The sequence below is a fragment of the Ranitomeya imitator genome, chromosome 3 (assembly GCF_032444005.1).
Source record: "Ranitomeya imitator isolate aRanImi1 chromosome 3, aRanImi1.pri, whole genome shotgun sequence".
In the NCBI taxonomy this organism is placed as follows: Eukaryota; Metazoa; Chordata; class Amphibia; order Anura; family Dendrobatidae; genus Ranitomeya; species Ranitomeya imitator.
This window is the reverse complement of record NC_091284.1, coordinates 84,066,241-84,080,373: the sequence shown is the minus strand read 5'-3', so window position 1 is coordinate 84,080,373 and position 14,133 is coordinate 84,066,241. Positions and strand designations below refer to the sequence as shown.

General features: G+C 41.9%; 1 protein-coding gene across 1 annotated transcript in view; it reads right to left on the bottom strand.

Moving 5' to 3' along the window:
* The window catches only part of LOC138671558 (adhesion G-protein coupled receptor G7-like), a 52,473-nt gene that overhangs the window by 801 nt on the left and 37,539 nt on the right, over positions 1-14,133 (bottom strand). The window contains exons 4-6 of the mRNA XM_069759736.1: positions 12,894-13,003; positions 4,302-4,445; positions 1,516-1,607 (exon numbers count right to left, since the gene is read on the bottom strand). Of these exons, the coding sequence (XP_069615837.1) occupies positions 1,516-1,607; positions 4,302-4,445; positions 12,894-13,003 (346 nt within the window). The remainder of the gene's footprint in view (positions 1-1,515; positions 1,608-4,301; positions 4,446-12,893; positions 13,004-14,133) is intronic.

Genomic DNA, 14,133 nt, shown 5'->3' with positions numbered 1-14,133 from the left:
TCACACAGACCGCTCTCCAGCGACCAACGATGCCGGTAACCAGGGTAAACATCGGGTAACTAAGCGCAGGGCCGCGCTTAGTAACCCGATGTTTAACCTAGTTACCATGCTAAAAGTAAAAAAAAACAAACACTACATACTTACCTATAGCCGTCTGTCCTCCAGCGCTGTGCTCTGCTTCTCTGCTCTCCTCCTGTACTGTCTGTGAGCCGGAAAGCAGAGCGGTGACGTCACCGCTCTGCTTTCCGGCTCACAGACAGTACAGGAGGAGTGCAGAGCACAGCGCTGGAGGACAGACAGCGGTAGGTAAGTATGTAGTGTTTGTTTTTTTTTACTTTTAGCATGGTAACCAGGGTAAACATCGGGTTATTAAGCGCGGCCCTGCGCTTAGTTACCCGATGTTTACCCTGGTTACCAGTGAAGACATCGCTGGATCGGTGTCACACACGCCGATCCAGCGATGTCAGCAGGAGTCCAGCGACGAAATAAAGTTCTGGACTTTATTCAGCGACCAACGATCTCCCAGCAGGGGCCTGATTGTTGGTCGCTGTCACACATAACGATTTCATTAACGATATCGTTGCTACGTCACAAATAGCAACGATATCGTCAACAATATCGTTATGTGTGAAGGTACCTTTAGTGTGATTTGATTCTCTGGGATGAAAGAACACATTAGAGCACACTGAGTCCACAGATGTCAGACTGCACTCAGATAACATCAGCAGTCATTACCTGTGTCACACCAGTAATGCACCCTTCGGGTATGTGAACACGTCAGGATTTTCTAGCAGAAATTTCCTGACAAAAACCGGACATTTCTGCCAGAAATCCGCATGCGTTTTTTTTTCACGTGTTTTTTATGCATTTTTTATGCGTTTTTTGCTCGTTTTTTTGTGCGTTTTTTTTGCCTTTTTTTTCCCAATGCATAGAATAGCGGGGAAAATGCAAAAAATCTGCAAAATTAATGAACATGTTGCTTTTTTTACCACGATCCTTTTTTTACGCGGAAAAAAAACACGTGTGCACAAAAATTGCAGAATGCATTCTAAATGATAGGATGCATATGTATGTGTTTTTTATGTGTTTTTATCGTGAAAAAAACCTGAACGTGTGCACATACCCTTTCATTTTCAATATTCTGTGGAAGCAGATTATCATGAAGATCTATGTCCGACCCATAGATCTTAACAGCAAATTTACATATAATGAAAAGTATGTATTTCTCTGGAATTAGACATCAGATTGTAGACATCAGGGTGTCATTTTATTCACCTTTCTATGACTTACAGGTCCATATAGACGGCTTAGAAGGGTTGATCCTACTGAAAGATTCCCTTTGAGCTTTAAAAGGTACAATAACAGAGGTCCTTTTCCCTGGTGATCTGGTTATTTGTTTTTTTCACTGCGATACACTATGAGAACTATAATTCTCTGAAAATGAAATCATTTTGGAAAAAAAAATATTTGCAAAGCGTTAATGATTACCTCAAAAATTAATTGCATAGCAATTACCTTTCTGCTTCTTTTTCTACAACTTCATTGCTAAATTTATCAGGTTGAGCACTTAAAATCTGGCTAACAGTAGTAACTGCAGAAACCACCACCTGCAGAAAGAAAGCATTATGGTTATGGAAGTCATATGTAGCCAGAGTCAGAAATTTTACTGGGTGTCATAAAGGAAGGTTAAACTTTAACCAATAGTATTGCTTTCTAGTATTATAGTGAATTATTATGTCATATTAAAAAAAGGTTCAAAGAGTATAAGTGGTTCCCTGTCAGAGTACTATTCACCATAAATTGCTCAGCTGTTCTTCTATAAAAACCTGCTACAGGTCTCTGAAGGCTCAAGGCTCAACCATAAAGGTGATCATTCATACGCATCATACACATTACATGAAAGGTGGGTGAACTCATGGGGACCAGCGACCATCTAATGTGTGTGGAGGTGACAGAATAGGGATGTTGGATATCAACACCCAATCTTTTGTTCTCGCGTGAGATAAACCACCGCCACAGTTGTCTGGTAGTGGTATTTTCGGCCATAGCTATATCATTCTTGCCATGCTTTCTCTGACATCATATGGGTGTTAAAAATGTAACCCATAAGTATCATAAATCAATTCCCATTTTCCCACCTCTACATGCCCTACTATGATCATTTCCCACTTCTCCATGCCCACCGCTTACCTATCTCTCTGAATGAAGACAGCTCCCTGAAGAGCTGATTTCCAGGGATTTTTTGGCATGTTTGGCGCAGCGTACTCTTCTGAAAGTCTTAGAGGTCTCCCTTGATTCTAACAGCAAGTATATTTTGGAAGAGTAGGCAAGTATGAATTGCACCCATAGCATTTGCTATCAGTTTAAATGTAACCAGTTCTTAATAAGAGCAAAGAAAAGTTATACTAACTGTACAAAACTTGTGCAAAAGGTCATAAATGTTGGATTAAAGACGATCTAACCACCGGGACTTCACAGTATGTACTGTTTCACTGTATACTTATACCAGGTTGATAGCGCCAAGAATTCACACTTTTGGTATTCATCAGCTGTAGATCAGTGGCTATTTAATGTATACGTCTAGAGCTTTCACTGTGTAAGCATAGCACTCTAAACTCACCAGTGCAAGTCTATGGGTGCCATCCATGTACTATTCATTTTTCACAGACTGGTGGGAAAAGCTTGAAAACTTTTATCAGGGTTTATTTTTCATCAGAGAAAAAATTACAAAACTCTGACCAAACTCTGATGCCAAAAGCTGACTATGAACAAACTCTGATGCGATAAGCTGTATCACGACACAGTTGGGTGTCCCAGGACAAGGGCCTACTTCCCCATCCCTAACACTAGTGGGCGCCCTAGCTCGCCCTGTTTTCCGGATAACTACCTTGCCTTAGCTCCTGAATCCTCAGTCTGTACCTTTCCCCCGCCCAGAGAAGAGGGGAGTATAATGTACCATAATACACCAACAAGACTAACAAGGTAATACAAACAGGGATAAAGGAAAATATCAATCATACAAATATATTCACATAAACAACTGAGGTATACACCAGGGAGTAGATGATGGGGCTAAACCATAGTAGGAGGAGACATGAAATTATCACACACTCAAAACCTAGCAACTGTCACAGGTAAATCCACCAAATGCCTTCTCCAACAACAACAACTACTATCAACCTCCAGCCATGCAGTATAAGCTGACTCTGACAATGAGTGCTAGCCAGGGCCTAGATTATATAGGAGATGGGAGTGGCTAACACTGCACAGCTGAGAGCCTCAGCTCAAGGAGCTGTCAACTGAGCAGATTAACCCCTGCACAACTAAAATAAATTTACACCATTTAATATGAAGGTGAAATGCTTCTAATCAATGCAAGAGTCAGACAAATCAGATGCTGCGGTCTTCTGGCTCCTCTGTCGCAGTAAACCTGTGACAAGCTGACTATGACCAAACCTTGATGACTGATTAAAAACACTGATGAAACTCAGACAATTGTTTGCATACGAGAAAAAAATCACTCATGTGTGAATGAGCCCTTAGGAGCATTTTTATAGTGAAAAAATGCAAAAAAGGGATAGTGTCTGCTCACCACCTCGTAGAGCGCACATATCCTGCTGTGCAGCAAGTTTTTCACAACTTGAGGAAATAAGTCCAGTGCTGTTCGTCCATGACGTAATTGTTTTAATGTTATTTGAAGCTATGGATTAAAGAAAATGGATTTTATGGACACATAGCGCTGGACTTATTTCTTCAAGTTAATTTTTATAATGGCCCCAATTTATCAAGTAGATTTTTCAAGTTCTCTGGCGCAAAAAAATGCTTGAAATGTTAAAAAATATTTGTGCACCTCAAAGTTGTGTGAAAATGTTGCAACTTTTTACATTTTACACTAGCTTCAACCAGCCCCACCAAGTTTTTGTACAAGACAGGGCATGGCTGGAAAAATTCATCATGTCTGGCGTCCATGTCTAGTGGTGGCTTACAACAGTTGAAAGATGCATCAAATTAATTAAAGAGTAAACCATACAGTGAAGATGAAAATTGCAGCACTCACATTCCACAATTTTATCTCAGAGGCATATGAAAAACTTGGAAAGTACAGCATATGCTTCTTGATAAATGTGCTGCATCTTACTCCTGCGCTCCCTTCATTAAGACTGTTGCACAAAATGTCAGTTTTAATGAATCGGGGCTTATGTTTTGTCTAATGCAAAACCAGATTCTGTGCAAATACCTTTGCTGCTTATAGCCCCCTAATTATAATAATATCTACTTACTTTAGAAAGTAATGTACATACCTCATGCTGTTCAAAAGCTATTGAGGAATCATTCAGTATTCTGTTTACAATCTTCATTGCATTTGAAATGTCATCTGATTTTAGATTCTCAGGCTCAGAGGTGAGGATCTGTGCGGTAGCAGCAACCTGTGGGCCAATGTCAGTCTAAGAGAAGAAAGCGATAAATTAGCACAGAGGTGTAATCAGTTCTTCAAAAGAAACCAAGTCTGAAATCTAAATATGCTATTTAGTGGCCACACTTAGGGCAGACGCAGACAAGTGTATTTTTAGTCCAAGTGCGATCCAACGTTTGTCTATGGGGCCATGCACATATCCGATTTTTTCCTCGGACAGAGATAGTTCAGATCAGATTGCATTCAGCCTTGCAAGTCAATGAGTCCATGGAAAACATAGAACTGCACTTGGATGACATCGCTGGCACAATGGAGAAAATAGAGAGTTTTTTTTTTATTTTTACATCTTCTCATCCGAGAGAATCAGATCATACTATGCTGACGGTTGGATGAGAGTTTGATCAGAGGACATAACTGACCTGATTCTCTGGGATGAGAGAATCTGCGGCCATCTGCACCTGCCCTTAACGTTAACCTGTCACTAGGTTTTGGGCCACTAAACAACCAGCACTGTTATGATACTAGAACAGCCCTTTCTACATCTAAATATTTGCCCCCTTTAAAACAAAAACACTTACACTCATCATTCCAGCAGTATCGGCACTTGGGTTACTGGTGCTCACGTGAGACTATTATGCGACGTGAGCCCTGCGCCCAATCAGCAATGGCTTCACTGTCCTCACCTTCAGGCATATCGAACATCAGCAGGAAGTCAGGGCTGCAGCTTCTCTCTGACTCACTCTTGATGTTCGATTTGTCCAACGGCGGGAAAAGTGAAGCCATTTCTGATTGGGCACAGTGCTCACGTGACATAATAACATCACATGAGTCCTGGGAACACAAGTGCTACACCTCTGGAACGGTGCCAGAGGTGAAAGTGTTTTTTTTTTTAACAGAGGCAAACAATCAGATTGAGAAGGGGTTGTCCCGCGTAATGGACAACCTCTTTGAGTAATTATTGCTGACACTATTGGGGCCTCTCCTGTTTCTCTCTGCATTTCCACCACGGGGTGCATCATTGACCCTCCTTCTATGAGGAAACAGTAATTTCGAGGCTCACACTTGCTCATCCATCTCCACGTGCCCACCATAGCATCCATGTGCAAGGCACTAGCCACGACCAACACAAAGATCCGACCCAAGGTCAATGCACTGGTTACTGCACACCTCACGTACTTAAGTCATATCGTTTTCAATTCAGATTCGGGTAGTGTTTGTTGTCATCACAGTCCAGCATAGTCCATATTAATCTTTCCACAAGGGAACACAGTAACATAGTAACATAGGAAGACTTTAAGTCCATCTAGTTCAACCCATAGCCTAACCTAACATGCCCTAACATGTTGATCCAGAGGAAGGAAAAAAAAAACCATGGGGCAAAGAGTAAGCTCCATATTGGGGAAAAAAATTCATTCCCGACTCCACATACGGCAATCAATCCAGTTCCCTGGATCAACGCCCTATCAAGGAATCTAGTATATATACCCTGTAACATTATACTTTTCAAGAAAGGTATCCAGACCCCTCTTAAAGGGAATCTATCACCCCCAAAATCGATGGTGAGGTAAGCTCACCGTCATCAGGGGCTTATCTACAGCATTCTGTAATGCTGTAGATAAGCCGCTGATGTTACCTGAAAGGGGAGAAAAAGACGTTAGATTATACTCACCCAGGGGCAGTCCTGCTCCGATGGGTGTCTCAGGTCCGCTCTGACCTTTCTTGCGCCTGCGCACTGCAGTACTTTCCTCTGCCCTCAACAGGGCAGACAAAGTACGCCTGCGCTGGAGCCGCGGCATGAAGACCAGAAGAGGACGTCATGGAATGAAGATGGGAGGTGCCGGAGCGGACCTGAGACACCCATTTGACCAGACCGCAGCGGGACCCCCCCTGGGTGAGTATAATCTAACGTCTTTTTCTCCTCTTTCAGGTAACATCAGCGGCTTATCTAAAGCATTACAGAATGCTGTAGATAAGCCCCTGATGATGGCGAGCTTACCTCACCATCGATTTTGGGGGTGACAGGTTCCCTTTAAATGTAAGTAATGAATCACTCATTACAACATCATACAGCAGAGAGTTCCATAGTCTCACTGCTCTAACAGTAATGAATCCGCATCTGTTATTATGCTTAAACCTTCTTTCCTCTAGACGTAGAGGATGCCCCCTTGTCCCTGTATCAGGTCTATGATTAAAAATATCACCAGGAAGGTCTTTGTACTTTCCCCTCATATATTTATACATTAACATAAGATCACCCCTTAGCCTTCGTTTTTCCAAACTAAATAGCCCCAAGTGTAATAATCTATCTTGGTATTGCAGACCCCCCAGTCCTCTAATAACCTTGGTTGCTCTTCTCTGCACCAGCTCTAGTTCAGCTATGTCTTTCTTATACACCGGAGACCAGAACTGTGCACAGTATTCAAAGTGTGGTCGAACTAGTGACTTGTAAAGGAGGTAAAATTATGTTCTCCTCATGAGCATCTATGCCTCTTTTAATGCATCCCATTATTTTATTTGCCTTTGTAGCAGCTGCCTGACACTGGTCACTAAATGTGAGTTTGTTTTCCACCCATACTCCAAGGTCTTTTTCATTGACGGTTTTGCCCAGAGTTTTAGAATTAAGCACATACAGGTCCTTCTCAAAAAATTAGCATATAGTGTTAAATTTCATTATTTACCATAATGTAATGATTACAATTAAACTTTCATATATTATAGATTCATTATCCACCAACTGAAATTTGTCAGGTCTTTTATTGTTTTAATACTGATGATTTTGGCATACAACTCCTGATAACCCAAAAAACCTGTCTCAATAAATTAGCATATTTCACCCATCCAATCAAATAAAAGTGTTTTTTAATAACAAACAAAAAAACCAACAAATAATAATGTTCAGTTATGCACTCAATACTTGGTCGGGAATCCTTTGGCAGAAATGACTGCTTCAATGCGGCGTGGCATGGAGGCAATCAGCCTGTGACACTGCTGAGATGTTATGGAGGCCCAGGATGCTTCAATAGCGGCCTTAAGCTCATCCAGAGTGTTGGGTCTTGCGTCTCTCAACTTTCTCTTCACAATATCCCACAGATTCTCTATGGGGTTCAGGTCAGGAGAGTTGGCAGGCCAATTGAGCACAGTAATACCATGGTCAGTAAACCATTTACCAGTGGTTTTGGCACTGTGAGCAGGTGCCAGGTCGTGCTGAAAAATGAAATCTTCATCTCCATAAAGCATTTCAGCCGATGGAAGCATGAAGTGCTCCAAAATCTCCTGATAGCTAGCTGCATTGACCCTGCCCTTGATGAAACACAGTGGACCAACACCAGCAGCTGACATGGCACCCCACACCATCACTGACTGTGGGTACTTGACACTGGACTTCAGGCATTTTGGCATTTCCTTCTCCCCAGTCTTCCTCCAGACTCTGGCACCTTGATTTCCGAATGACATGCAAAATTTGCTTTCATCAGAAAAAAGTACTTGGGACCACTTAGCAACAGTCCAGTGCTGCTTCTCTGTAGCTCAAAAGTGGCTTTACCTGGGGAATGCGGCACCTGTAGCCCATTTCCTGCACACGCCTGTGCACGGTGGCTCTGGATGTTTCCACACCAGACTCAGTCCACTGCTTCCTCAGGTTCCCCAAGGTCTGGAATCGGTCCTTCTCCACAATCTTCCTCAGGGTCCGGTCTCCTCTTCTCGTTGTACAGCGTTTTCTGCCACATTGTTTCCTTCCAACAGACTTACCATTGAGGTGCCTTGATACAGCACTCTGGGAACAGCCTATTTGTTGAGAAATTTCTTTCTGGGTCTTACCCTCTTGCTTGAGGGTGTCAATGATGGCCTTCTTGACATCTGTCAGGTCGCTAGTCTTACCCATGATGGGGGTTTTGAGTAATGAACCAGGCAGGGAGTTTATAAAAGCCTCAGGTATCTTTTGCATGTGTTTAGAGTTAATTAGTTGATTCAGAAGATTAGGGTAATAGGTCGTTTAGAGAACCTTTTCTTGATATGCTAAATTATTGAGACAGGTTTTTTGGGTTATCAGGAGTTGTATGCCAAAATCATCAGTATTAAAACAATAAAAGACCTGACAAATTTCAGTTGGTGGATAATCAATCTATAATATATGAAAGTTTAATTGTAATCATTACATTATGGTAAATAATGAAATTTAACACTATATGCTAATTTTTTGAGAAGGACCTGTAGTTATACATCTTATTACTTCTACCCAAGTGCATGACCTTACATTTATCCCCATTAAAGCTCATTTGCATTTATCAGCCCAAGCTTCAAGTTTACATAAATCATCCTGTAATATATAATTGTCCTCCTCTGTATTGATTACCCTGCAGAGTTTAGTGTCATCTTCAAATATTGAAATTCTACTCTGTATGCCCCCTACAAGGTCATTAATAAATATGTTAAAAAGAAGAGGGCCCAATACTGACCCCTGTGGTACCCCACTACTAACCGCGACCCAGTCCAAGTGTGCTCCATTAGTAACCACCCTTTGTTTCCTATCCCTGAGCCAGCTCCTAACCCACTTACACATATTTTCCCCTATCACCATTATTCTCATTTTAAATATCAACCTTTTGTGTGGCACCGTATCAAAAGCTTTTGAAAAGTCCATATACATTATGCCTACTGCGTGTCCATGATTTAGTCCGGAACTTACCTCTTCATAGAAATTGATCAGATTAGTCTGACAGGAACGGTCCCTAGTAAACCCGTGCTGATACTGGGTCATGAGGTTATTCCTCTTCAGATACTCCAGTATATCATCCCTTAGAATGCCCTCCAGGATTTTACCCACAGTAGAGGTTAAGCTTAATGGCCTATAATTTCCGAGTTCAGTTTTTGTCCCCTTTTTGAATATTGGCACCACGTTTGCTATACGCCAGTCCTGTAGTACAGACCCTGTTATTATGGAGTCTTTAAAAATTAAAAATAATGGTTTATCAATGACTGTACTTAATTCCTGCAGTACTCGGGGGTGTATCCCATCCGGGCCCGGAGATTTGTCAATTTTAGTGATTTTTAGACGCCGCCGTACTTCCTGCTGGGTTAAGCAGGTGACATTTAATGGGGAATTTTTATCACTAGTCATTTTGTCTGCCATGGGATTTTCTTGTGTAAATACTGATGAAAAAAAGTCATTTAGCATATTGGCTTTTTCCTCATCCTCATCCAGCATTTCACCCAGACTATTTTTAAGGGGGCCAACACTATCATTTTTTAGTTTCTTACTATTTATGTAGTTAAAGAATATTTTGGGATTATTTTTACTCTCTCTGGCAATGAGTCTCTCTGTCTCAATCTTTGCTGCCTTAATTTGCTTTTTACAGAGTTTATTTAACTTTCTGTATTTATTTAATGCCTCATCACTACCTACTTCCTTTAACTCTCTAAATGCTTTCTTTTTGTCACTTATTGCGCCCCTTACAGCTCTATTTAGCCATATTGGTTTCCTCCTATTTCTAGTATGTTTATTCCCATACGGTATATACTGTGCACAGGTCCTATCCAGGATGCTAATAAACGTCTCCCATTTTCTTTGTGTATTTTTATATCTCAGGATATCGTCCCAGTTAATTGCACCAAGATCATCTCTCATCCATTGGAAATTTGCCCTCCTGAAGGTTAGTGTCCTTGTAAGCCCTCTATTACACATCTTATTGAAGGATACATGAAAACTTATTATTTTGTGATCACTATTCCCCAAGTGACCCCCAACCCTTATATTTGATATGCGGTCTGGCCTGTTGGTTAATATTAGGTCTAGCAGTGCCCCCCTTCTTGTTGGGTCCTGAACCTGTTGTGAAAGGTAATTGTCTCTCATAGTTGTCAAAAACCAATTACCTTTGCTGGAACTGCAGGTTTCTGTTCCCCAATCTATTTCAGGGTAGTTGAAGTCCCCCATAATAATGACTTCTCCTTGAGTCGCAGCTTCATCTATTTGCTTTACGAGGATATTCTCCGTTGCTTCCATTATTTTTGGAGATTTATAACAAACCCCTATCAGTAATTTATTATTTTTTCCCCCTCCCCTTATCTCCACCCACAGGGACTCTACATTTTCATTAGATTCACCTATATTATCACGCAGGATGGGTTTTAAGGACGATTTTACATATAGACACACCCCACCCCCTCGCTTATCTGTACGGTCATTTCTGAACAGGCTATAACCCTGCAAGTTAACAGCCCAGTCATGGCTCTCATCCAGCCATGTCTCAGATATCCCCACCATGTCATAATTATGCTCCAACAACATTAATTCGAATTCGCCCATTTTGTTGGCGAGGCTTCTGGCATTAGTATACATACACTTTATGTATCTCTCTGTACCTCTATTTTTTCTTAAATTATTAATTGATCTAACCCCACCCCCCATGCCACCGCCACCCCCAACTTCCTTATTTGTGCCCAGGTCTCTATCTGCACTATCTTCCCCTCCTATAAAATGAATACCCTCCCCCCCAATCCTTAGTTTAAACACTCCTCCAACCTTCTAGCCATTTTCTCCCCCAACACAGCTGCACCTTCCCTATTGAGGTGCAGCCCGTCCCTAGCATAGAGCCTGTAGCCAACTGAGAAGTCGGCCCAGTTCTGCAGGAACCCAAACCCCTCCTTCCTACACCAATTCTTGAGCCACTTATTAACCTCCCTAATCTCCCGTTGCCTCTCTGGCGTGGCAGGTGGTACAGGCAGTATTTAAGAAAAAAAACATGTTGGAGGTCCTTGCTTTCAACTTGCAGCCTAATTCCCTGAAATCGTTTTTAAGGACCTTCCACCTACCTCTAACTTTGTCATTTGTGCCAATGTGCACCATGACCACTGGGTCCTCACCAGCCCCTCCCAGTAATCTGTCCACCCGATCAGCGATGTGTCGGACTCAAGCGCCAGGTAGGCAGCACACCGTTCGACGATCCCTGTCTTTGTGACAGATTGCCCTATCTGTTCCCCTAATAATTGAGTCCCCCACTACCAGCACCTGTCTGGCCTGCCCTGCTCTCCTATTTCCATCCTTACTGTAGCAGACACTCCTCCGGATTTCAGAGGACATGCCTGGCTGCAGCAGTGCTACCCCTGTACTGGCACCCCCTCATCTGCCAACTTAGCAAACTTATTGGGGTGTGCCAGATCAGGACTAGCCTCCCTGGCACTCTTCCCTCTACCCCGCTTCCTAACTGTCACCCAGCTTGCTGTTCCACTGTCCTGCAGCTCCATCCTACCATCCCCCGCCTCATCTATCCCATTGAGCGTCTGCTCAGTGAGCAGAAGACCCCTTTCCATATTGTCTATGGATCTCAGTGTTGCCAGCTGCACATTTAGATCCAGAATCTGGGCTTCCAAATGCACAATGTGCTCACATCTCGCACAGCAGTATGCACTCTCGACCGGCTGCTCAAGGACTGCATACATGTGACAAGATGTGCACTGGATGGCATTAACAAGAGTGGAGCACATTTCCTAATAGGGATTGCACCAGACAGAAAAGTTAAATAAAAAATAAATACAAAGTATTAATAAAAAACAGATAGCAATTCAGTAATTCCTCCCTTGGAAACTCCCTGAATCCAAAGTCACTGAATCACAAGTCACACTTACCGCCGTTCACACTTACGCTCCAGTCACACTCACTAAGTTAAAGATTTAAAGAGATTTTTTTTTCTCTTTCCCCTCAGCAGCAATCCACCTTGCTGTTCAATGCAAAAAAAAAAAAAAAAAAAACACGGCACCCACCTGTTTCTTCTTCAAAAGTCTTCTTTATTAATAAAAAGAAACTATACATCAACCAAGTTGGAGCAAGCTACTTTCCCTCTTCAACTTGCTGTGTTTTTTATTGAATAAAGATTGAAGCCTTTTGAAGAAGAAACAGGTGAGTGATGTGTTTTTTTTTCTTACACCTTAGATTAATAAGATTAAGATTTTTAAATATTCAATGGTAGGCATTTTTCAAATGAAAACTAATACAAAAGTGTTCTTATATCTATAGAAAAAATGATGTCAGGACCTATCTGTATTAATATTATGCTTTCTGTACTTCCAATCATCCTGTTGTCTGATCCTATTGGGAACCAGTCATCAGTTTAAAGTTTTACTTTAAAATGCTGTGGAATTTTAGAGCAAATACATTATGAGAAAGACATGTCAATCTAGCGGAGCCAAGCAGGGAGGAGCCATGGGGAGCCATCCAGCAGACACCTCCCCTGTGCAGACTCTTCTCCCCGTGCGCAGACTCTTCTCCCCATGATTGGATTTTCTCAAACCATGCATTTTTTAAAAAATGTCACTGCATTTTATAACAAAGGAGTTCACTGCTATAAGGTAGATTGTCCCTATTTCATCATCCCAGTGGTTACGGTGAAATAATGCTAATATGCTCCATAACAACATGTAACAAACTACTAACAAAATATAATAGTAATGTAATAATCATAACAAGAAAAAAGTAGCTGCATATCACCTTATTTGCTAAGGTTTCAAGATTCTCATTGCAATATTGATATATAATATTTCCGTGAACTGGATTTCCACCTTCACTCTTACATTGAATGGTAACCTGTGGGGTGTTAGCTGTTGAAATAAGGAAAATAAGATACATTTAATTGTTCTTCCTAATTGTTGGCATACTGAAGCAATACATCAATACAGGTGAATAACACAATCCACTGGCCTGGTGGGGTACCGTTGACATGCCTGGTGGGCCTGACAGTGAGAAAAAGAAAAAAAAATGTCTTTAGGGGCATAGGCCATTTAAAAATGCAGGCAGAGATGCGCGAATGCAGGGTTCACTACCTGCCCCACTGAGACGACCAGGGCTGACGTCACCATCTGACACACCCAGGTAAGAGCCGAGGCCCTGGATGAACAGAGACACCAGCACATTACAAAGCCCATGTAGACCCCACCTCCTCAAATACTCACCTCTCCTCCTTTCCCGCACCTCCGCTGTCTTCATCGTCTTCTGACTTTGTGACGTCTCAGGGCAGAGGGCCCAATGAAGTCACTACAGCGCGACCTCTGTTCTGAGTACTGCAGAGGGTCTGAAGATGCTGAGGAGACCTGAACTGAGGGGAACTGGAGAGGTGAGTATTTTATTTTTTATTATACTGTATGGATCACTGTGTGGAGAAATATATGGGACCATTATACTGTTTGGAGCACTTTGTGGGGCCATTACACTGTATGGAGTAACATATGGGGCCCAATTATACTGCATGGCACAATATATGGAGCCCATTATACTGTATGGATCAAATAATTGGGGTCTATCATACTGTATGGGGCCCATTATACTGTATGGAGCAAAATATGGGGCCCACTATACTTTATGGACCAAAATAAGTGGCTATTATACTGTATAGTGTAATATATGGGGCCATAATACCATATGGAGCACTATGTGGGGCTCATTAAACTGTATGGAGTAATACATGGGGCCCATTATACTGTATGGAACAATATATGGGGCCCACTATACTGTATGGAGCACTGTGTGGGGTCATTATGCTATATGGAGCACTGTGTGGGGTCATTATGCTATATGGAGCACTATGTGGGGCCATTATACTGTATAGAGTAATATATGTTGCTTATTATACTGTATGGAGCACTATATGTTGCCCATTATCCTGTATGGAGTAATACAACCCCTGGCAAAAATTATGGAATCACCGGGCTTGGAGGATGTTCATTCAGTTGCT